The 24898-nt window shown below is 39.8% G+C and overlaps 1 protein-coding gene across 5 annotated transcripts in view; it reads left to right on the forward strand.

The window, feature by feature from the left end:
* SUCO (SUN domain containing ossification factor) overlaps positions 1-17502 on the forward strand; it is a 42858-nt gene extending 25356 nt beyond the window's left edge. For 2 of the 5 annotated variants that reach the window (XM_069789852.1, XM_009927547.2), the window contains 13 exons: positions 1360-1380; positions 1616-1671; positions 2674-2765; positions 3508-3573; positions 6397-6471; positions 6973-7069; positions 8137-9303; positions 10195-10282; positions 11619-11723; positions 13489-13643; positions 14000-14091; positions 15333-15388; positions 15549-17502. In XM_069789852.1, the coding sequence (XP_069645953.1) occupies positions 1360-1380; positions 1616-1671; positions 2674-2765; positions 3508-3573; positions 6397-6471; positions 6973-7069; positions 8137-9303; positions 10195-10282; positions 11619-11723; positions 13489-13643; positions 14000-14091; positions 15333-15388; positions 15549-15995 (2517 nt within the window). In that variant the 3' untranslated portion in view covers positions 15996-17502. The remainder of the gene's footprint in view (positions 1-1359; positions 1381-1615; positions 1672-2673; positions 2766-3507; positions 3574-6396; positions 6472-6972; positions 7070-8136; positions 9304-10194; positions 10283-11618; positions 11724-13488; positions 13644-13999; positions 14092-15332; positions 15389-15548) is intronic. The other 3 variants (XM_069789853.1, XM_069789855.1, XM_069789854.1) reach the window with 3 other exon arrangements.
* Positions 17503-24898: the final 7396 nt, after the last annotated feature.

Here is a 24898-nt window from a genome sequence, read left to right on the forward strand (position 1 = left end):
TCAATCATAACTGTGACTCATGCAAATTATTTAGGCTTACTGCTACTGGAGCACTTGCCATGATCTCTCCACCTTCAAAATAACTTGCAGCAAGCTATCTTTACTCAGGAGACTCAAAAGAGAGTAAAACTCCATAAATAACGCGGTACCTGGAGCGGGATACAAGCTTTTGTGAAAATATTGGGATGTAGTGGAGGTTTAAATTCAAATTTTTTTTAGGTCCTCTCCAGTGATGTGTTATCTTTCAATTATGGTGCTGCCAAAAAAAAAAAAAATTTGGTCTGTGGTACTGAATAATGATTTGTGCTTTCATGAAGAAGTAACTATGAATGACAGTTACCTAACTTCTCTACCTAGAAATTCTGCATGAGTCACAGGATAAAGATTTCATTTATTTTTAATTCTGCTTTCTGGCTGAATTAATGCCTTAAGGTAGCTGGAGTCTTGCTTGTCACTGAAGTTCCAGAGTAACTCTAGGTGCCTCAACACTTAATCCCTTGTTGGATACAGTGTTTTGCCTTGAATAATGTAGCATGGTAAAATTTTCAGAGGATTGTTCTTGTAATGTTTTTACTTCATAGCACAAAAAGTAAGCAAGTTCTAAGCGTGCCTAGTCTACAGAAGAAGAGTCCAAAAATTTTTTCAAAAAGTTTGATTTTTTTGAAGTGGCTTAATGAACTTGTATCAAAAATAATGGAAATTTTTTTGCAAGAGTGCTTTTATGGGAATAGTTATCTTGATCTCACTCGCAGATCATTACAGCCCTTCATTGGTAGTGTCTACATAGTGGTATAATAAATGCATTCTACACTTGCAAATTAATTTAGATTCAATAAATACCAGTATGTAGTCAAGTTCTCACTAGAAATACACAGATGACTCAAGCTTCCAAATATATCATCAGATGCTCTACAAGTTTTCTTCCAATAGTGTTTCTGTAAATTAAAGCATGCTATATGGAACTTGAGTAGCAGTGGTACATAGAATGCATGCTATGAAGGGTTTTTTTCCTTTTGAATTGCTCTCTGTAATCTGTGCTCTTTAAGGGAAAAAAATACACTTAGTAAATTTAACACACTTCACTATTCTGTCTGCAATCATGCTGCCTAAAAAAATTGAATAACTTAAGGTCATTAATAAAACACTTGTTGCATGTTAAACTTCTATCTGCAAGGTATGAGGGCTAAATGAAATCTTGCTACCTAAGGAAGATGAAGTAGTATTGCAACTTTATCTTTCATAACTTGTCATCTTAGGCATTTATAGTACTGAATTAAAACCAACAAAACTAGTTGCCTGTGGCATGTGTTCGGCCTTTGTACTGACATCTTTTTTTTTTCTCTTTTCCTTTCGCTTCAGATGTTCATCAAGTACATAAAGGTTAGCAACCTCTTCTTTTCGAATGATGAATGCATGGGGCTTGGGGTATTCTCTACTGTGACTCAGGACTTTAATGCATGGCAAGAACAAATCTTTCAATCTTTTCTGTTATGGGCAATCTACAAATCCCTTGAGTAAACAAAACTTGCAATTTCAAGATTGAATGTATATGTTAAATGAACTCTTGACTCTGTGGGTCTTTGGACTTTTATTTTAAGTACCTTTTGTTCTTCAGGTGGAGTTGATATCGCACTTTGGATCAGAACATTTTTGTCCTTTAAGTCTTATAAGGTAATATCTTACGTGTTTTGCTCTGTCTTTCTACCTCCTTGCAGTGAGGATGTGTGTTTTAATAATAGTTGGGGAACAAATTCTAGTTTTCAGTTTAAGTTATTTGCAAATATTGTGAATTGCAGTAGTTGCCGAACTTACCTGCTGCGTAGCGTGCTTCACATCTGATTAAAGAAGCTTTGAATCTTTCGATTTGATTCTCCAGTATGAAAGGAATAGTTTATATTTGCAGAGGGGGTGTTAGGAAACAGGAGCATGAGCAGTCTTACACAAGGACGTGAGCATTTCAAGGCTGACCAAGCAAAACGAGGAACAAGTGGTGAACTAAAAAGAGAGGTGTGGTGAGTGCCTTTGGGATGCTGCTGTGTTGCATGGCACCCCAGGTACATACAGTTAGTAGTGCTTGGAATATCTAAATCAGAACAACTGTGTGTAGTTCAGAGAATAATCAGCCTCTGCACTGCTCCTAAAAAACAATTTTAATTCTCCTGTCAAAGTTGTGTCAGGATTTGAACCTGGGAATTCTAGTGTAATAAGCCAAACCGTATTTTCCATTGACAAGACTGATTTAAATTGAATTGATTTGATTTTTATTTTGGCAGAGCAGGTCAAACAATATTGTATGCAAGTATCATAAGATACTCCTAAAGTTAGTCAAATTGAAGCTGAAGAGGAGGCGTAAGAGCTCGTGGGGAGCTTAAGACGAGGAAGGCTAGATAGGAGTTCAAGTTTAAAAGGAGGAAAAGTCTCTTTGGAATTACTAGAACTAAAACCAGGATCTTGTTTTGGTACAGCACTTGAAAGCCTGCAGTGGACTTTGTGGATACAAGTTTGAGAAAATAAGCATACCTGCTGCATAATCTTGGTTAACTGAAGGCAACTATTGCTTATCTAATTTATTTGGTACATATTATATAAGGTTAATATTGCTTATCGAATTATCAATTATCAAAGTAACTACATGACTAATATTGGGTTTTTATTTCAAAACTTTGTTCATAGGGTATTTGGTACTAGTATGGTTGAAGAGTATGAAGAAATAGCTGATTCTCAGTATCAGTCTGAACGACAGGAGCTCTTTGATGAAGATTATGGTAAGCAAATAATTTCTGCATTTTTAGCCATTCAGGCATGTCTTGTGCTAGTCTGGTGGCTTGTCATTTCCTGCATCTGATAAGTGATTTGACTGCTAAACTTACTTTTAGTCTTGTGGACAGTATTTCAGCATTTCTGGGCTTATCTGACAACCTTTTTAAGTTTTAAACAATGTCTTGTAACTATTTGGAGGGTTACTTTAAAATGCTAGTAATAAGCTCGGTTTCACTTGGCAGGCAGGCAGTAATTTCTTCATGTGCTGACAGTAGTAAAGGATAACTAAAATAATCAAAACAGCTCACATGAAACAGCTTTATTCTTAGTGTCCGTAGTCCATTTCCTAGGATTGTTTGTATGATCAATGCTGCAAGCAACTGGGAAGGTGCTTATTTTGGCTTGCAGACTTTGTGTTTAAATAAAAAATATGAAAATGCCTACCTCCAGCCCTCATGAGGAGGAGGGGAGGAAAACCCTATACAAAGCTCAATGAGCTGTTCGCTGAATCTATGTCGTGAATCCTGGGGAAACTGAAGCTTGAACCCTGAATCTCTTTTTTTTTTCTCATTGCTTGGAGCTTGGTATTTCGGTATGTAATTTCTGACCTTTAACTTTATTTCTGTAATTTTATTTTCACACTGTCAAGCTGACATACTTGAATGATATGTTAAATCTTGAGGTTTATTTTCTTTGCCCATAACACGTTTAATTTTGATAGTCATAAGTGTTCTTCTTTATACATAGATTATCTATTGGATTACAATACAGGGGAAGAAAAATCTTCAAAAAATCTCCTTGGTTCTGCTACAAGTGAGTATGATTTATTAGGACAATTATTGCTGTGCTGAAACAAAACGAGCTAATTGAAAGTGGAATGTCATTTTGTCATGCAACAGCTGCAACTTTCATATTTTTCTGCTGAAACAATTTATTGTGATTCCTATGTAATTGCATAGGAATAAATAGTAACAGTTTGAAGTTGGGGTATCATTCTTAAAGTGTTCTAAAAATAGAACTTTCCAGTTCTAAGGATCTGTATTATTTGGAAACTTTGCTTTCTGTGCTTCAGGATCCTGAGCACTTAAATAATATGAATATTACAGAGGGCTATAAATAACCAGTACTAAAGTGCTGTAGAACCTTAATTATTCAGAACTTGGAAATCTGTGCTTAATTAAGGTGCCTTATAAATAAGAGGCAATATAAAGATTTACTTTGTAGAGCTTGAAAGGAAGGCATGACAAACACTGTTTCTGAGAAGGCTCTATGTAAATATTGTAGCCTCTATATTCTTCATAAGAGCTGTATATTTTTTTGAGAGCGCTAACGGTTCTTGACTGTCTCTTGTCACTTTTCCATTGGGAAACTTCCAGGTGTGGGGTTTGTTTGGCTAAGAATATGTGAATATTGAGTTTTAATGGTATTCTTAACTGCTGAATTATTTAGGATAGTATCAGCTGCCACACAATTTCTTCTAAAGAGCTCTCACACTGTACCACTCTTCCATCTGTCCCAGTTAGTGAAGATTTGTTACTGTAGTGTATACTTGCACTCAAATGAATGCTGTTTGGTCTTAGGCTTTCCTTTCATCCCATAGTGGATCAGAGCTGCAGAGTTCTTTGCTACTATTGCCTAGAATGTAGTTGTCACTTAGGAGCAAAAAGGTCATGGCTAGGAATATTGCACAGCTTAGTTAAGTTTTCAAAGGGGAAATAGATAGAGGAAAGGCAGTTTATTTCTAAATGTTAGCTTCTCACAGATGAGAGAAAGCAGTACTTCTTCCCTGACACTGCTTATCTCTTATTTCTGACTTTGAAAGTTTATATCTTCAAGCTGTCTTGATGAGGCGTATTCACATGTTCTATGTGCAAGTGGAGTATTGCAAGGGTTTTTTTGTTCACTGTCTGAAAAATGCAGTCAGTTTTCTATTGTTTTTTTAGAGTACTAAAGCTATGATGAAAAAATTTGAAACACCTATTATTGATAGTGCTTTAGAAAGACAGCTGAGCAGTGAAACATTGCAGTGATTATTATTTAGTTGTGGCTGGTGGATCTTGTTATTGAGACCTTTAATCTCTGGCAGGGTAGTCAGCGTTCCTTTTCTGAAGGAATACTGAGTTTGTGGGTGTTGGGTTTTTGTGGTGGTTTTTTTATATGTGCATGCTTGGACAAATGTGATGGACTTCCATTTTGCATCGTTTGTCTTGGACTGATACACAGTGAGGAAGAGGGTCCTCTGAGTAGGAGGTAGTGGGCCTCTCAGACATTTGGTCTTTTGTGCTAGTCTAACCTGTAAGGGTAGCTCGCTGTTCTTCCTCCTGCCATTCTCCTACTGGCAGGCTTCTATACCAACTCTTAATTCTCCCTCTTCTTCTGCTTCTCCATCAATCATAAGCAGCCATTCATACTTCAAGTTTAACATCTTTTGTTTATCAGGACTTCTCAAAGAATACAGCCCCAGAAGTAATGTAATTCAGGAATGTGGTTTCTGATGTGTTTTGGAGGCAAGGCAAAATTAAGGTCCTGAACAGAGCTTCCTGGAATCTAAGAAATTTGTCATTACTACTAAAATGCCTCTCTAACTTTTGAACTTATCTGTGACCTACAGTACAGGTGTATGTTGGTAGGTGTGGAAAAAATGGGCAAAATTGGGCCAACTTTTACGTGTTTACAATAAGGTGCTCTTTCCCTGTTCCTAATCTGCTAAATAAGCCTGGCAATGATGTTTGTTTTTCAATATCAAGACCAAAGAGTTAGCTGTATCTAATATATGTGCTGATATAGAGCAGACCCTCTTTGCATTTACTTCTGTGAATTTTGGGGGAAAAAAAACCCTGTTCTTAAAACTGATACTTAACAGATCCTTAAAAAACCCCATATATCTAAGCCAGATCTGTGGATATTTGTTAGGGTTTTCTTCCAGGTGCCTTGACTGATCTAGATTGCATTCAAGTAACAGATTGTAAAATGTAGATTTTCTTCACCAAATCTTAAAATATTTAGAATTGTTATGTTGCAGCAGTATCAGAGCCAAAAGCGAGTTTTGGGATTAAGGAGGGAGGTATGCAAAATGACAAGGAGTCCAGCTTAATTTGAATGAATCTGTAGTTTTCTGTGTTGTCGTGCTGTGGACATCCTGTGTTCAAAGGCAGAATTCTGTTTTGCTCATTTAGCAGACGTTTCCTGACTCACTTTTTTAGTGCTATTATGACAAATGATCCAACCTGTCTTTGTTAGAGCTCCTCTGTTTGAGTGTTCAAACTCTAACATTCTGGCTTGGGACCTCCCTCACATGCTCAGATTGTCAGAAGAAATTCCATGCTTAAATATTCTTCTGTTTGTCTTACTGTTCCTTGGTTTCAGTGGACTAATGATCAGTGAGTACTTCTCACTGGTGTTAGAAGGTCTAGCTGGTAAAGGTTAGATATGGGTTTTAAAACAGAGGTTCCTAGCTTATAAATGTATCTTTTAAAAGCAACAGATGCATCCCGTGTAATAGAACGATGGGATTTCTTTATGTCCTTATGCTGCTTTTTGTTTCAAGCAAGTGTTACGAAACAGCAGATTGCTCAGTGGTGCTAATATCTGGGCCCTCTGGGTATCTCCTCTTTGAGTAGTTGTTTTCTCTTTCAGATGCTATCCTAAGTATGGTGAATATTGCTGCTAATATGCTCGGAGCCAAAACTGAAGAGTTGTCTGAAGCTGAAGGTATTTTTTTTAAGATTAAAAGCATTCTGGAAAGTTTTAATTTCTCTGTTATTTTGTTTAATTTTTGTGAGGAGTTGGATGATCTATGTTTAAATGACCTTTTTTTTTTTTCCACCTTTTATGGCATATCTGATTAGTGCCATAGAATTCTTATCCTACTGACTGAAAAGTAGACCAAAGACACTGAATTGCTGAGGAGGGAGCTGATACAAAGTTAACATATGTTTGTTCAGCTATATTTGGAGATCTTTACTCTCTGTATTACCCAGCTTTGGTTGTAAAGTCTTAACTTGCTGCTTCTTCCAGGAAATACTTTGAGACTGTCCATAACATCGTATACATAAACTGTTGGTAGCACTTTGATTCAAATAACTTTGAATGACATCTGCAATTAATTTGGTAGCGCAGCTAATAATCTGGAAAAAAACCCACCACCCCAAAATTCATTGAAAATAAACAGTTCTCGAAATCTTATGTTCACATTTTTTCTCCTTCCTGCAGCAGGGAACAAAAGTGTGTCTGAAAATGTCACTGCCACCCCTGCAACTTCAACAGCTGCACCAAGACTGCCTGAACCAACTCCTGTTCCTTCACCAGAGTAAGTGATTGGTGTTGTGGTTTTTTTTTTTTCAGTGTGTCCCTAGCAGAGACTAACATGCACTAGTCTCGAATCTTTGGTAGTAGAATGCTCAGATATAGCACACTGCCTTAAACAAGTAAAAAGGCAAGTATTTGGTGAAATCTGTAGGATGGTAATGCACTGACCAGGGAAATTTATTGCTTTAGTTACTGTTTATAGCTATTTCCATTATGATATGGGTTCTTTTAACATGTGACTAAATGTCAAAATGCATCACTAACTTAATTGTTTGTATTACTTTGTTCAAAAGAAGTAGGAGGAGTGTTTTGCTCTTCTTGGCTGTTGCAGATTTCTTGGGTAGAAACTGACTTAATGTTCTTCCAGGTTTTGCAGGTTTTCTCCTGCAAGGGAGACTAATTAGGAATGTAAGTTGTATTGCTGAAACTTCAGTTAAATTGTGTTGACAAAAATTCTGTTTTAGAAGCTGTATTTTTTTGCTAGGCTTTCCTTGATGAAAATATGTATGCAAAGATATGGAATTAGGTTGGGAGGAGGAGTTGTATATAGTTATTCCATGGGTTTTTTTCAGTTGATTACGATTGTTTAGAATTGATTTGGCCACTTAAAGCTGAGACTGTAGCTCTTAAATGTTAAGACATGACCTGTGCTATATTTAGTGGTTTTATGGTTTCCTAGCACTCTGAGAGACTGAAGAAGGTCAGTGGGAAGGTTGTGATTCTTGTATTTGCATTTGAATATTGCAGCAGAAGACTAAGATGTTTGCTATGTAAGAACTTAGTGATATTTGAACTGGTGACTTTTTTCAGGGGTAAGGGAAGGGGCAATATCTGATTGAGAAGGCTTGCTGTTTCAGAAGCAATGGTTGAATTAACTTGTTTGCAAATTGGGATTGAAAAACACCAGAGAAAATACTAACTTACAGAATTTCTGACTGTATCCAAACTGGCCTTTGGTCACTGAAATAAGCTTCGCTAATTTTCTAAAAGATCCTTCTTTTGCAGTCTTCCAGAGCAGGCATGTAAAACTGTTGAAGTAACATCCTGTCTTTAACTCTTTTATTGTAGACTTGTTACTACAGATATTCCACAGATAGATAAAGAGCAATTAATTGTGGATTTGACAAAAGAAAGTCCTATTGTTCAGCTAGTACAAGAGTATGAAGAAGATACGAGTCAGTCAACAGTAACCTTGCTGCCCAGTGATGATCAGGAAGAAGAAGCATTGGCATGGTTTGAACTTGAGACAGAGAAGTACTGTTATGACATGGCAACAGTATGTTGTATTTCCACCTTTTCAGAATATCTGTTTAAATGGTGTTCAGTTGCAGTAGCCATGCATCGGCAGCGTAGTAAAACTGAAGGTAAACAGGGGCAGGGTTACTCTGCTGGTGTTCAGCAGCCACAGGCAGTTCTGACTGAATCTATACATACGTCAATAGATGAGCCTCTGCCTGAGCAATTAGACAGCAAAGTTGAGAGACCGTCTGGATCTGCTGTTGCAGTTGACTTCAGCAGTGTGGTCCATGAGGAGATGAGTAACAAGACCACAGATTCAATTGAACTGGAGCCAAGCCATCCTCAAACTGTCTCTCAATCCCTCCTCTTAGAAGTTACTTCTGAAGTTAAGGCATTGCCAACAACAGATATGGTGTTGGAGTCTGCAAAAGAAGATGCAGACCTGGTAGCACCAAGGGCGACTCCCCAGGTGGATATACCTGAGATCAGTGCAGAAACAGAAAAGGCTGAGAGCTCTGTTGTAGAGGAAAACTATGTAGCTTCTGAGACCAGTGCGGCCACTGAGGTAAAGGACATGAGCACAAGAGAGACTATTGCTACTCCAGTGATTTTAAAGCCTGCAGAGACTGTTCTGCAGCCTGAATATACAGTGGGCATGTTAGGCAGTGATGCTGGGGAAGGAAAGGAAAGCACCCCAGAAGTGCAGAAACCTGTTTTGTCTCCTGTTGAGTCTTCTGTATCTGCTGAAACAAAGGAGGATGATCAGGCGTCTGAAGAAGCTTTAATGGCAATTCCAGTCACTGGGGGACCACAGAGAACAGCTACAGACTTCTATGCTGAATTGCAGAATTCAACAGATCTAGGCTATGCTAATGGAAATCTTGTTCATGGATCTAATCAAAAGGAGTCCGTCTTCATGCGCCTTAATAATCGCATAAAAGCCCTAGAAGTAAACATGTCTCTCAGCAGCCGTTATTTAGAAGAACTTAGTCAGAGGTAAGTCTGAGGAAGACTGGTAAGAGTCTACCCTATGTAAACAAGATTTTAGCCAACTATACAAAAGAACATACCCATACAGAAAGTGGTACAGTGGAAGAGGAGTATAATGTAAATCACAGCATAAAGCTTTATGGAAAACTGAGAAAAGTACCTAATCCTAGGCAGCTACTGGAGACCTAGATGTCTGCAGGTGGCAGGGGTTCCCTTTCTGTATTTCAGATACAATCACATTTAGTTTGTTTTGAGGAATACTGCTGTGGGATTTTAAAAGGTTAAAGTGTTGCCAGGATATAAGCACTAATCCTGTCCATAATCCTTTCAACAAAAGGGCACATGTTCCTGTTGCTGTTAAACTGAATGACACAGACCTACAATGCCTTCTTTACTGAATTGATTGTTTCCACTGAAATTACCATGTTATCTGTAATAACTCTTGTTGGAGAGGGAACCAAGAACTTTTGTGAGGGATATATGTATATTAGTGTTTATCTGTTATGCTCCTTAGCCACAGGAGAATCGGGAAACGTACCCATTTCAGAATTGGTTCCAAGGAAGTGGCTCTTTGTTATGTTGACTGTTGTGTTGTCTCTCTTGGCAGTCAGTCTGTGCAGAGAATTCTCCATAGTGAATTCCACTAAATTGGTGCTAAGCTCTAAGGTATTGAAATAGATTTGACTAACCTTGGAAAAAAACCACAAAAAACCCTATAAAGGGACACATTTCTGTTTTATGTGTGAAACTTAAAAGGAAATACCACTTCATGTTCAAATACAATTTTTTGGGGCAAAGAGAAGTTTTCTGCTGGCATAGTTGTGTTTTCTGAAGACAAGTTTAGTGCTGAGGAGTTACATGAACTAGAATTTCAGACCTTTATGCTCTTTATTTTAGGTACCGAAAGCAAATGGAAGAAATGCAGAAGGCTTTCAATAAAACAATAATAAAACTTCAGAACACCTCAAGAATAGCAGAAGAGCAGGTACAATTTGTTGGAGTACTTAAGTTTTTTCCTAATTAGGAAAGTTTACTTTTAAAGAGTTGCAAGGGGGTGCAGAAATTCTTTCAAGTGAAGATTTTTTAGCTGCATATCTGCCTTTTAAAAGCATCCCTTCCATGCTTCCAATTTTTTTCTCTATAATATTTTTAGAGATGTTCACAGTCATTTTAAAATAAAGTCATTTCCAGCTCTGTTTCCTGATTTTTGTGTTTGAAGAAAAAAATCAGTTGTCAACTGTAATGGCTAAAACTCTTAAATGTCTTTGTCAATGAAAAAGTTACCCAGGTCATTTCCAACTCTTGTTTCTTGGTTGTAGCTGTGCTGAAAACATTTTTTTTGAACTTGGTTTGTTTTTCATCTCTGATTTAAAGTATAGATAGACAATTGTCCTGATGCTGCTGAAGATATTAGTCTTTAGAAAGGGAGAGGGGTACAGTAATGGCTTATGCCAAATTTGCATTTAGAAGTGTAGTGCATGTAACAAAAGCTTTAGTTCATTCCTTAAAATGTGATTTAAGGAAGTGGGAGCTGAAGGAGGTTTCCCTGCTCTGCCATCCTCGCTTTCCTGAGCAGCTGTGAAATACAGTGCTGCCAGCAGTGCTGAATAATCACTATGCACGTGGCATAGCAGACTTAATCTCAAATTGTCTGAAAATTTCTGAAGTGCAGTCCCAGGCCTGTAGTTTGCTCATGCCATCAACAGTAAAGAAAATTGCAACTTCCCTGAGATCATATGCATGCTCTTTTCTGCTTTTTTTTTTAATAGTATCAAATGCTGGTCAGTTAACCTCTTGGTTAACCTCCCTAATACTCTGCTCACCTCTTGTAATTTCTCATAGGATTAAGAATCCTGTTAGGGCTCTTTCTGGGAAGGAGATAAGTGCAAAGGACTTGTTCCTGGCTGGCTTGGGCTCCTGTCATTAAGCGGCTGGCTACCTGATCCCGGAACAGAAGCTGTGCGTCAGCCCTTAGACTTGAGCTCTGCCTGGTCATCTGCATGTGTATTTTGTAACATGGCAGTACTTAACTTCCTGATAGTCATTGCATGGAGCTGGCTACTTAATCTGCCTTTAATGAAGATAGCAGAAGTCACTGTAATGAAATGCCTTTGGCATAATGTTACAAAACGTTATTTGATAAGTAAAAAGTTTGATGTTTCAGATGTTATGAAAGTTGTGTTGAAAACAATGCTGAATAGGTTATGTGGCTACAAAATGCCTGGCTGTGTCAGATAGAATGCTAATTTGGTACATGTGAGAGTATATCATAGTGGGAACCTGACAACTAAATAGCATGGCCATGACTCTCTTTAATACAGGATCAGCGACAAACAGAAGCAATCCAGCTGTTACAAGCACAGCTCACCAACATGACGCAGCTAGTTTCTAATCTGTCAACAACTGTGGCGGAGTTAAAATGTGAGGTAATTATAATTCAGCAATACGGCATGAGAACTCAAAGGAAACAGCTGCGTAAACATATCTCAATTTGAAGAGGCCTGGAGTCTTTAAACGAAGCTTTTCATTTGACAAGTTGTCTGTAGTGTTGCTTTCAGCCTACTTTAGCAGCTGGCCAAGGGAGGGGAGGAGGAAAGTTTGAGTAGCTTGAGCTGTTTTGTACAGAGCAAGATTGGTAGTGATTTTTACTACAACTTGATTAGCCCCATGATTGTAGTCTGAACTAATGATAAAACTTAAAATAGCTTAATATCTCAGCCTTCCTGTAGTGCATTGAATTGATACCATTCTGTGAAATGATTCTTAATGAAATTAGAAGACTAACCACTGACTTTGATATGGCAGTGATGGGATTTGTCGCACATATAGAATGTTTGACCTGTCAGAGGGAATGGTAAAGTTCATGCTTCAAGAACTACTCTGGCACTTGCTGTGTTATATAACCAGCTGTATTGCATGGCTTTGTTACACAACTTCAGTAAAATGGGATGGTTTGCAGTGTCCAGCACTTACATTGTCCACTGAAATATTAACAGACTGTTGCCATAGGAGATTTAGTGTGCAAGAGCATACTGGCCACTGTTAGAAGTGGGCCGTAAGAACATATGAGTATGTGGAGGGATGTGCTTTTAGCTACTGAATGGCAGGCTCATGTGACTAAGACAGCCTTTTCCCCTCTGGTTATTGTGATCTTTCCTGGCAACAGTATTAGGAACATGTTCTGTGAAATGCTTACGTTATCCAGCTTGGTGTTTCAAGCAGTACCATAAACATGATCCTTTTCTTGTGCATGTTGCTGAAGACCTCTCTTGAGCTGTTTCCTAACACTTAGGCTCCTTCTTTGGTGCCTGGCTGGCTAAGCTCCTCTTCAGGAGTGCTGTGGTTTTAACCAGGATTTGACAGAGGTGATCATCAGGGTATGTTAGATGAGTATCCTGGAATTTGAACACATGGCTTTCCCTGAACTCAGCTCTGGTTACCTGAGTCTATTAGTCTGAGACGTTTGCCTGTTACAAAATGGGAAGTCGTGTTCCTTGTCTTTTCTAAAGTTTCTGTATGAGTTCTAAGATCTCTTAGTGTGTTTAAGATATAGATTTTTCTAGAAAAACTGTGCAATTCATTTTTTTAAACGTTATCTGCAAAATACCCTTGGATTTCAACTTCCATGTAATTCCAGTAAGCTTCACCTGTCAATCTTCAGAAATGAACATACTCAAAAAAAAAACTTCTGCTAGGTTGTGAAATGGAAGAGTATTCAGAAAGACAAAATCAAGTGAATATAATGGTATTCTGTGAAGTACTGGAACATCAGCTGATGAAAAGCATTACTATCTCACAAAATTGAGGTAGTATTACATGCATGCCAACTGTAAAACAGAGAAGTTACTTTTAGTACACTTTCTTTTGGAAAGTATATTACTTTCAGATAGGTTTGAATGCTCTTTGCAAGGGGTGGCTGCTTCTTTAAGTTATGGTAGTACCATAGTCAGTGAAATCTTGTCCTGTGTTACCAGCTAGTGGTTTTCAGCCTTCAGTCCTTGAATGCTGTGTGACCAATAGACTGCATCAAACCTCTGAAAAAGTACTCAAATTTGAACAAGTGTTTAGTGAAATTGAAGGAAAGAGACTTGAGATATGTCAATTATGTTCTCTTAAAGAATTTAATATTTAAAACACAAGAATAATAGTATCATTAAATTATTCTTTAACAACTGTATTAAATTCTTCCAGGTTTCTGATCGGCAGACCTACCTTGTGATTTCGCTGGTTCTCTGTGTCATTCTGGGCTTGGTGCTTTGTGTGCAGCGGTGCAGGAGCACTTCTCAGTTCTGTGAAGATTACCTCTCAAAAATTCCCAAAAGTAATCACTACCCTAGCCCCAAAAGGTAATGTATTTATGTTTGAAACTTAATTGTTCTTGCAGCTTTTAGTGATATTTCCTAAATCTGCTGGGACTGGCACGTCTGCTTTAATTCTGAGTCTTCTTTCTGCAGACTCAAAATTGATAGCAAAGAGCCGTTACTGCTCTGTAATCTCTCCTAGGAGCATTTTGGGGCTACTACACTTAGCATGCCTTGATAGCTTGTTACAAATACAGTACTGTGTCTTTTTGCCAGACTTTCTTGGGCACCTCAGGAAATAATTTTGTCCTTCTGCCAAAGATGTTTCTTAATGTAAAATGCATATGACAAAGTCCTGAGAAAAATGTTTTTAAAAAAGCTTTGTGGATTTTGTTTCCTAGGTGTTTTTCCTCCTACGATGATATGAATTTGAAAAGAAGAACTTCTCTTCCACTGGTCAGATCGCAGTCTTTTCAGCTAGCTGGTAAAGAAGGTATTATTCACATACTGTACATCTAGTCTCTCGTGTTACTGTATCAGTGCTGTACAATGTGTGTGTTACTGCAAGTGTATGAAAATGGAATTGCAGGTTAATATCAAAGTACACTGGATTATAGTAGTTCACGTATACATTCTGTCGGGCAAGGTGGTTCATGAACAAATTACCAGATACTCACAGAACTGTGCTCAAGTATGCTAAAACATTAAATGTAGTCTTTGCTATTGTTTTACTCTACAGATGTTTTCTTGCAGTTAGTAGCAATCCATGCAGGCATTCAGGTCTACAAAGCTATGAAGCTTGCAGAAAGTGGCTTTTCTAAAAAATTTTTTTTTAATGCCAGACGTGGGCAGTCGGAATGCCATACTTCTCAAGTCCTGATAGCCTGTCTTTGAACCTTGGCAGATATTTAGGATCCAAATTTATCAACTGTAGTAAGAAAATTTAGACTGTTTATCTTGGCTTGGGTATGAGAAATGATCTGGTCTTTTCAATATTCATGTTACATTTGGGACAACGGAATTTTGATTTAGGCCATCATCAACATGCAAAACCAAAAGCATTGCAGATTATAGTAACTACCAAGTATGCAGCTGACACTGCTTTTCTGGGTGCAGCAAACTTGCTTCATGGGTTTTTGTACTGTGAATAAAACTGCGTGAAAACTCGTGAGTTGAATTAGGAACATGTTGCAATAGAGACTAGGTAAGGCATAGACTATTTTTTTTGCAAAGCCACACTTTTTCCAAATTCTCTCCTGCTTTGGCATGGAAGAATGATTTACAAAGCCCTGATGGAGGAATGCCAGGCTGGTCTCATGTCAGTCTGAACGTCTGTGTCCTTGATAGGTACACACGCTTCTAGTATCTGTCCTGTCATGGGCAGGCTGCACCTTAAACACTATTATATTCGTTTTGTTTTTGTAGAATCTAACTTTTGCTGACTGTTGTTCCTTTTCCCTAAAAGATGTTCTCTGCACCTCTCTGATGACCTAATCTAACAGGATGTCAAGTGTTTTCAAGTGTATATCACTGACAGCTGCCATGGCAGCATAGGGGAATTCCTCTGTTGACTTCACTTTCAGTGTTCATGTATTGTACCCCCATTAACCTGTAATGGGAGCAAAAATGTGTGCCATAAGTGGAATATTTTGTCATGCTATTATTTATTTAGAATTGCGTTGCTCTAGAGCTGGCAGTGTCAGGACTGCTAAATTTATGTTCCCTCTCTTACAGTAGATCCAGAGGACCTGTACATTGTAGAACCCCTGAAGTTTTCGCCAGAGAAGAAGGTACAGTGGCTGTGGGGAGGGCAGACCGAGCTGAGCGTGTTTCTGCCTGCAGGTGGTGCATGGCTCAGCTGCTCTCCCCTGCCCCTGCTCCTAGGCTCGGTTTTTATGCTCTGCTTTCCTTCCAGAACCTAACTGTTTCTTTTTTTGCTTGTGGTTTCAGAAAAAGCGTTGTAAATACAAAAGTGAAAAAATAGAGACTATTAAACCAGCAACAGAGCCTCTGCATCCAATAGCCAACGGGGAAATTAAAGGAAGGAAGCCGTTCACAAACCAGAGGGACTTCTCTAACATTGGGGAAGTTTATCACTCTTCGTATAAGGGTCCTCCATCTGAAGGAAGCTCCGAAACGTCATCGCAGTCTGAGGAGTCCTATTTTTGTGGCATTTCAGCATGTACAAGTCTGTGCAATGGACAGACCCAAAAGACAAAAACTGAGAAGAGGGCTATAAAACGAAGACGGTCTAAAGTTTCAGACCAAGGGAAGCTCATAAAAACTTTAATACAGACTAAGTCAGGGTCAATGCCAAGCCTGCATGACATAATCAAAGGAAACAAAGATATAACAGTGGGAACACTTGGTGTCACGGCAGTTTCTGGACACATCTAAAACTAGCTGAACTTCTCAAACAGGAGAGTGTTTGTTCATTTGAGAACAGTCTGTGGTATTCTGTGGGAGGATAGTGGGAGACGAAGAGCTCAACTAATTGGAAAGTATTCAGAAATTTGGTTTCTGCCTTTTTAAATAGATGGGATTGTGTCAATCTTGGCTATAAGCTGCAGCTTTACAAGGCTGATAATTTCCTATGAGAACAGCTTGGGGGGAGGGAGGGCAGGGTTCGTTTTATAAAGGTTTTTTTTCACAGTTCCTGGGGCAGAGATTTTTTGAAACCCAGTTTGTTGGGTGGAATAGGGATAAAAGCCTAATCCTCTTCCTTTAGCTTTGTTCCTATTTCTTGCACCTTCCCATATTTATGTGCCTTTTGTCTATTTATAATGCCACTGGAAGAGGGGAGATACAATTGTTTGTCATTTGATTTATTTTGTAATTTCTCTAGCTTTTTTTGAAGATGCAACACTACAGTGCTGTAAAGGGACATGTGTTGGCCTTCAGCTGGACTCAGTAATGTGGACTGGATACTGTAAAAATACTAATAGATGGACTTGCCTGACTAGATTCTGGTTTTGCAAACTCGGTTGGGGAAAATATCTCACTAGAGGTGGTAATCATGTTTATTTCCACCTTCAGTTACAAATCAGAGCTGTAGTCTGATGTACTAAATGAATGACAGTTGCTCTTTAGGATTTCCTGTGTACGATAGGATCTTAGGCTGATGAATGCATTTGTTATCTAAATTGCCTGCTGTAGTTCTCTGAAGGAAGTGAATGAGGAATGCTCACTGCTTCTGTGCTGAGAGTTCAGGAAAAAGCTCAGCTGAAGAATGCGAGGGCAAGCTGGTGCAGCTGGGCCGTTCTCCGAGACAGCTCTGGATGTGTTGAGTTTGCAAAGCCTTGAAGTCTGACCAGTCAGGCTGGTTCAAAGTGGGTATTTCCGTAACGTTTGCTTTTGTATTGGCTAACAAATGTGCAGTGTTTGTATGGTTGGTATTTTCATATCCAAGTGTTTTTTATTTTGACTGTGATTGTATATTTGGATACTATAGGATGTGTGATTGCTGAAATGTTGAGTGTGTATCTGAGTGAGTGGAACAAAAGGTTATTCCTTTTGACAGGTGTTACAGGTTCACGTTGTAAAAAATAAGTTAACTTATTGAGCACTTTTAGTGGTACCCTTTTTAACAGATCTAATGCCTTTCCTGGGTATTGTATGTAATGTGACTTATTTAAAGCCTTTGGTTTTTTTTGCTGCTTTCTCGTTAGTTTATGAATACTTTAAGGTGATGTACTTTTGGAGTTGATCTGCACAATTAGCCAGTCAGAGCACATGAACCAGACGTGTTGAACGTGAATTCAGAAGGGTTTCAAATCTGGATGAGGAAAATACATACCACCTGAGTGCAGCATACAATGTTGTGGAACAAGAGTATGTAACTACAGAGCTGTAGTGCCATTAGAAACTGTGAATTTCCAAATAAATCTGAACACTTTGTCTTTAATTTACTGGCATTTTTCCTTTGAAAATGAAACTTGTGGCTTAAATTCTTTGAGAAGGACTACTCTTCAAATGTCAGTCTAGGAGTAGGACTGGGGTCCTTTGGGCCATAGTAAGGAGTTCATAAACTTATTTGTCAGCCTAGATATGTTTGTCTATTTAAAAAAAGAAAAGGGGTGGGATGGGGAGAGGAAGCTGAAGGTTGAGTGGTGCTTTGTCTCAAAGTTCAGGAATTGTGGCCATGTAAAACTGCTAGAAAAGTTTCCAGCAGGTGTCAGTTCACATCTTGACCTGGGGAATCCCTAGAAGTGGTAGCTTTCTGTGAGAACGGCTGCATGAAATTACCTCTTGGTACTCAGAGCTAAGGTTTGTGAAGGATATAAAAGGCCATTAAAAGAAAATGTTAGATAGTCCTTTATAATTTCAAACCAGAGTTTTCAGCTTGAAGTTTGCCCTTTACTGGTCCCTTCCCCCAGCTTATTTCTAGCAAGCATAGCAGTGCTGCATGCAGCCAAGTGCCAAATTCACCTGCTGTCCGGCTTCTACTTCTCTTGTCAAATGAGACCTCCCGACCACTAATTTCTCACTTGAGTGTCTCAAGGCTTTGCTTCATCATAGTGCTATGATTTAAAAAGCAATTGAATGTGGGGTTTGCTGGGAGGGTGCAGTGTTTTTGGGGTGTGTGGTTTTTTGGTGGTGTGGGGTTTTTTATTTACTGGCTGCCTTCTTGATGCATCATTTGTAGGAAGTGTGCTTTCCTTTACTGCCCTGGCAAATCACTAAGCTGTTCTTCTCATTGGTAAGAATCAGCTGAAGCTGGATATGGCTGACTTCTTAGAACAGCCCATTTTCACTATCTGGCTATAAACCAAAGACTGACCTAGAATATGCTGACAGGTGTAGAATGAGACCAACTGAGTTGTGATGCAATACGCCGGCAACAAATATATATCTAATGGGGGTTTATTTTTGCTTCGTTCTAGCTGGCATGTAAGCATTGGATGAAAGCAAATTTGGTTATGAAACTGAAGTTAAACCAAAGATGGTGGTGGTCATAAATATTTATCAACTATATAGTGTGAGCATATAGCTCTGGGGCAAGGAGGGTTGCCTTTCCTGGAAGCAGTGGTTCCGTGGATGGCCAGAAGCTTTCTTCCTTGTCCTTTCCTGTTTTGCTGTAAGGGACAACTTCTTACTTTGTCCTGTGTACATTTGCTTCCCAGACTGGATTACCCCACAGCACTGGTGAGCAATCCTTGAAGATCACTTGGAAATTACAGTTGAGGAATTGGCAGCACTCCTCAGCGCTTCCTCATGCGAGAGGAGTGTATTGTGTTTGTTTAAAAGCGTTCATGTATACATCCCCATTCTCTCTTGGGAAGGTGATACTTAGCCTTGGACTGAAATCTCTTTTTGCTGGTGCTCTTCTGCTGATATGATCCTTTTTATACCTTAGATGTTGGTAAGTCTGAGTAGGTTGTGCATGTTTAAATTCCAAGCGTGTGTTCAAATTTCCAAGTTAATAATTTCAGGTGTGAAACTAAATGCCTTCTAAAACAGTCCTTTAATACCCTGCTCTCTCTAGGTATTTTCAAAATTGGGCATGACTTAGATCTAAGGAGTTGCTGCATTTTGTGGAAAAATATCACCAATAAAGCTTGTCATGTAATGAACACATGGGAAACATGCCATGGGAATAATGCATATCCTAAATGGACAGAGCAGAGCTCCGTGTTGAGAACATGGCTTGAGGCCACTTGGCTTCAGATTCACACTGGAGATGTGGCAGATGCCATAGATCGTAGATAACAGAGGGCCAGAAACTTCTCACTCATGCTCCCATGTTTCAGGACTGTTTTGAGAATGCTTCATGGCATTGCCACTTCTGAAGGTGTACCCCAAAATCAATGTAAAGAGTAAATGATGGCATGGGCTGTGTAGGTTCACTTTCCTGAAAGCTACTTGCTGTTCCAAGAAATGCTGCCTCAGGGCTCTGAGTCAACAGGAGCTTGTGTGAATTCAGCTGGTGTGATAGGGAGCAAAAGCATTGTGCACTGTGCAGACTTTTCTAGCATTTTAAGTATCTGGCTAACAGAAACTTAGGTTATATGGTGAAAAACATCTGCCTAGTTTTTTCCTGCTGGGTCAGTGGAGATGGCTGTTGGCAGCGATGACTCCTGTGAATAAAGCACATCTATCTTGGAGTCACTGCTGGTGCATGTCGGCCAAGGAGTGACTTCCATATTCTCCTAGGTATGTTACCTAACCATTTCAACTATGTCTAGGTCTAAACTTTCCAATCAAAGCATAGGTTATACTTCAGCCACTGAGCCAGCATCTGAAGGAACCTACGGAACTGATAGTGCTATTGCAAACTCTATAGAGTGTTTGTTCTGGCAGTAGACTGGAGATTGAACCGCAGCTTCCGCCTGCTGCTGCCTTGCTGCTTTTAATTATTTCTAACCACTTTTTTTTTTAAAAAAAAGGCTCTTAATGTCAAGTTCTTATTGCTTAATGTTTTCCTTTCATGTGGGCTCTTGAGTAATTTTTTACTTCCAGTTTTATTAATGTCACACTGACTCTAGCTTTCAAAACTTGATTCTTTGGTGAAATCAAGTCCCTCTTAAATCAGTCATAATCTTTAGGTAGAGATAATTTCTAATGAAGACAGTTTATAAATCTTGATGAATTCCTGTGGTGTTACAGATACTTAAAGGGAGGGCCTAGTCAATCTTGTGCTATTGTATAAAAAGGTTGGACAGTTGTCGGTGTGAAATACCAAGAAGCCAGCATGCATATGCAGTGTTGAGGACTGCATCCTTGCAGTCCTTGAGTGGGCCTTGAGCCCAAGGTCAAAAAATATTTAAGCAACATGAAGATTTGCATGGGAGGATGGATAGCCACAAACATACGCATTGTATAAGTGAATTACTAGGCATGTTTGCCAAAATAAGATATTTAGGTTACATACATTAAGCATCAGAGTGGAAATCCAATATTTTTAAAATATGCAAACTCTACCAGCTGTGTGGTATTGGTAAGTAGAGAACTCAAGTATAAGGTGTCTTTGTGTGGCTTCTGCTTTTGCCAAGTTAGTGTGAGATGAAACAACATGGAACAGCTTAGCATGCTTCACTTATTAAGGTACAAACGTGTTCCACTTCATTTGGAACAATTAAAGTGTAGAGCCCTGACCACAAAGTGCTGTGGGTAGGCATCAAGCAGTGTGTGTCTCATCTCCTGGAAACCCTGAGTGTCAAACAGCATCAGGTACTGCTGAAGATATTACTGGAGTTTGTAACAGATTGAGAAGAATTAGTGTTCCGAGACCTGGTTTAGGTAAAATGTGTTAGCTTAGGAAAGGATAGTGAAACTCATGAATCTCTCACGTATCCCTTCTCCAATTTAAGAGTAGTAATTTTAAAAGAAGCTTTCTGGAGCCTTGCTGCTGTCTCTCATGTTGGACACGTGGGCTGGGAGCTGCAACTGGTCTTGCCCATGCTGCTTTTCATTAGAGTCACTAATTAAATCATAGATTAGAGGTATGGCTTTTGGTAGGGAATGGAGATGAAGTTAACTCTGCACCTTGTGGACCTAGAAAGGGAAAAGAAATGTTTGCCATCTTGAGGCTTGTTTTTCTTTTGTTAGATGTGGCTAGAGCCTACACCCAGCTGCTGGGCCCTCTGTGAACTCACAGCAAACAAGAATTCTTGCCTGTGATTTTTCTTTTCCCCCAGAAAAATAACTCAAAGCAGCTAATGAATATCTTCTATTAGTCATAATTTGGCATGGGTACTGCTGAAATGTCAAGGTTGTGTACATTGCCCGTGAAACCGCATATAGCTCAAAGTTAAATCCCAGGAAAGTCAGCTGAAGGTCCCTCAGAGTTTTGGGAAGTTGGCTGATGTGGGTCACTGGTGTCAGGGTGCTTGTGTAACGAGATGGGCGCATCTGGTGTGGGGCTCTCCGTATGCCAAACTGATGCTAGAGGGCCTGAATTTGCTCAGTAACACAGAGCTCAGGTGTGATCCTGGTGGAACTCGGGGTCTTGGGGTAGATCTCAGTGGGGCAGGGGGGCGTTGTTGGGTATTTTTGTTTGGTTTTGGGTTTTATTTTTATTGTTTGTTTCTTTGTTTTTATGGGCTGAGAACAGCTGTTCCCAAGAAGGAGTAAAATTGTCAAATACCAACTAGGCCACATTGGCCAGCAGAGCCAGCTGGCGTTTTCCAGGGTCAAGGCTGGCTTTATGCTGGCAGCCTGGGGCAGGGCATGGATCCTGCTGAAGGGCTTGTGAGTGCAGTTCTTGACTGTCACTGGGGAGGATGGGAAATCAACGTCTGCATGTTCGCTGTGCTCTTCCTTGCAACCTCTGAGCGGCCACACCACCTTGTTCCATTTTTCTCCCATGACTAATCTATTGTATGTTATGAAATGACCCGCTTCTCTCTTTCTCGGATGTTCAAGCAATAGATCCCATTACCTCATAACCACTATACCTCATTTCCTTGCTCTTACTACAGACATGAAAGAAATAAAATCTTACTCTGCTGCTTTCAATTCTTCTTTTTTTTCTCAGCTGCTTTGGCTCCTTCCCTGCTTGGATACTCTCCTGCCTCAGGTCAGAGCCCTATATCTCTTCTGCTGAACCCAGGGCTGCTGCCTGCTTGTTGAGATCATCATGGTGAAGGAGAGAACAAAGTGCCTTGCTCACTGGAAGAAGGCCATATTAAGCACTGCAACGCCAGGCCAGAGCCGTTAGAAATGGATTTTGAAACCTGCTCTTGAGTGTGAATATGTGAACGTCTCCCTTGTGAGGTGTTGGCACTGACATGGCTTTACATGTGCTGTAAACGCTTCTAGCAAAGAGAGCAGTTGTTGAGGAAATGAAAAGCATCACCATTGTCTAGGAAACTGAACTGTTAAAAAAAAAAAATGTAATAAATTACACTAAGGTGTCAGTGCTAACTGCAAAGGCTGGGTGAGTTCTGGTGTCTTCCAATCCCCTCAAAGGCTTCAGTGGATGGAGATCCTGCTACCTTTGGAGGCAGTTCTCACAAGCATCCATTCCAATGTTCAGTCGAAAATCCATGTCTTTTTTGCGCAAACTTCTTCAGCTTTGGTTCCCAGTTAGTGGCTCCCTGGGAAAGTTTTTTCTGTGAGATTCAAGAGCCCTCTGCTGCTGGAAATTGTCCCTTTTTATATGGGGTTTTCACACACTGTCCCTCCCTGCCCATCTTCTCTTGAATGGACCAAATTGAAGGCCTGTGCTGTCTGGCAGTTATGGCAACTTCTTCCTGAGCCCCTCTGAAGTTGAATGTAAACTTGCAATGTGGGTTCTGGGACTGTCTGTAGCTGTCCAGTGCTACATGTGAGCTCATACCTATGGGAGCCTGTGGGCTTTCCCTGCTGGAAGCTCGTGTCCAGTTGGGTAGCTTTTCTATCAGTTTCAGAACTGGTCTTTCTAGGACGTTATTTTCTATCTAAAGAGTTTGATCTGCAGTCTTTGTTTCTAGACTGGTTTTCTTCTGGTTAAACTGTCTGTCCTCATTGTTACTTAGGATCTCTTACCAGTTATTTTAATCTGCAAATATTGCTGGCATAATATTTTGCTTGGTTTTCTCTAGATCTGTGGTAAAGGTTTTGAAATAGCACTGTGTTGAGGACAATCCTGGTGGAAAATCAGAAGCCTTGTCCCGGAGGGTGCTCTCAGTTACTTTTTCCACTGTACCCATCAGTAAGTGTTAATGGGTGCCATCTCTTCTGCCAGCTGTGGCTGATCCTTACTGGGTTCTCAGTAGTTGTCTCTCCTGGCTGTTGACACACACGGTTTAGCCTGGGACTGCAAAAGGTTGCTGAAGCTGTTAATATCTTGGGTTAATGTTTTGAATCCTGTTTTTTGAATGCAAATGATTCTCAACTTCTTCAGTTGTTCCTGGGTGTAATTTATGCAGCCCTGTGGGCTTTCAATAGTTGCTTTTTAGCATTTCCACTGGTCACTAGTGTAATAGGAAATACTTGTTAATTACTTTCAGACACGTGTCTGACTCTGTCCAGAACCTGATGAGAGTCTCTCCTACGCAGTGGTTCATGCTTATGGGTTTTTTAAAATTTTATTTTCTGTCAAGTATTAGATCTGGATCATTGTTCAAGTCCTTTCTTTGGTAAATTTCAAGCAGGTTATCCTTTTGTCCTTAAATCTGCTGATACAAACTTTTAGCTGCTGGCTGATTCTCTTTGCTGTCAACGTAAACTTTAGCATAATAGTGTGTGTCATTAATAAGAGCTCCCACCTCTCCTCTGGGGGCGAGGTGGGGATGGCAGGGGTTCTTCTGAGCAAATCCTCTTTTTCTGTCTGTGGAACTGCGACTCATTTTGGTTTTGGCAAAGGGGACTGATTCTCTGATAAAGGGTATGGAAGGTGTTTCCATTTGAAAATATTCCCTCCTGTTCCAATGACATAAGGCTGCTGAAAACAGAGTGTGCATCTTGCAGACTGGGTGAGGGGGGGATAGGGAGGCAGAAGGAAAAAATGGGTGTCGGATTTGTCTTTCTGTTACATCCTCCTTTCCTGCCCAGCTGTCCTTGCCCTGTATTTTAGGAGAGCTCAACCTTGCCTAAATTCTGGCTCTAGGCCTTCTAGCAAAACAGATTCTGTGACTTAAATGTCTACCTACAGCAAATTGTCCCACTATTATTTCAAAAGCCCTGTTAATATTGTGTCGCTTGAGCAATAGGAAGCCAGGAGAACACAAACCCTGCAGACATCATGACGTGCTACACACACAGCCCCACTTGCTGCTGTCTTCCACCGTGTATCATCTTGGTGATCTCTGAAGGTGGTGACAGGGGAAACAGAGAATGTGACAGCAGGATCCACATAGTAGAGCTTGCTAGGAAGGGAGGGTCTCTAAAAGCATGCTGTGCGCTGCAAATGATCCTTTGATGGTAAAATAGCCCCAATCTTTGGCTTGCCACAATATGTGGTGTTAGCAGGCTCTTGATCTGAGCATCTGAAAGAGAAGATGCAGCAGACATGGCTGAAATGGCTTTCTTTGGTTTCGTTGTCTCTGCCTTCTCACCCACCCATTAAAAAAAAGCACCTTTGTGAAAATAGGAAGCAGTGGGTGAGAAATAAGTACACTTCTGACATTTAAGGGAGACTGCTACTGTGCCCGCAATCCCACCACAGTAAGCTGTCTGCATTAAACGCAGTCAGTGTCAGAAAAAATTTGAGTGGATCCTCTCCAGGCAAAGCTATGTGCTCGATGACTCTTGACATGCTTGTCAGCAATGCCTGCGACTTTGAGAAACTCCTGGGCTTCGGTCCCTGCTCCCTGAGCCATCACTGTATTTTACAGGAGTTGAATGGGCCACAGAGGACATTAAAGAAATGGGAACTC

The sequence above is a fragment of the Haliaeetus albicilla genome, chromosome 8, assembly GCF_947461875.1.
Source record: "Haliaeetus albicilla chromosome 8, bHalAlb1.1, whole genome shotgun sequence".
NCBI lineage: Eukaryota > Metazoa > Chordata > Aves > Accipitriformes > Accipitridae > Haliaeetus > Haliaeetus albicilla.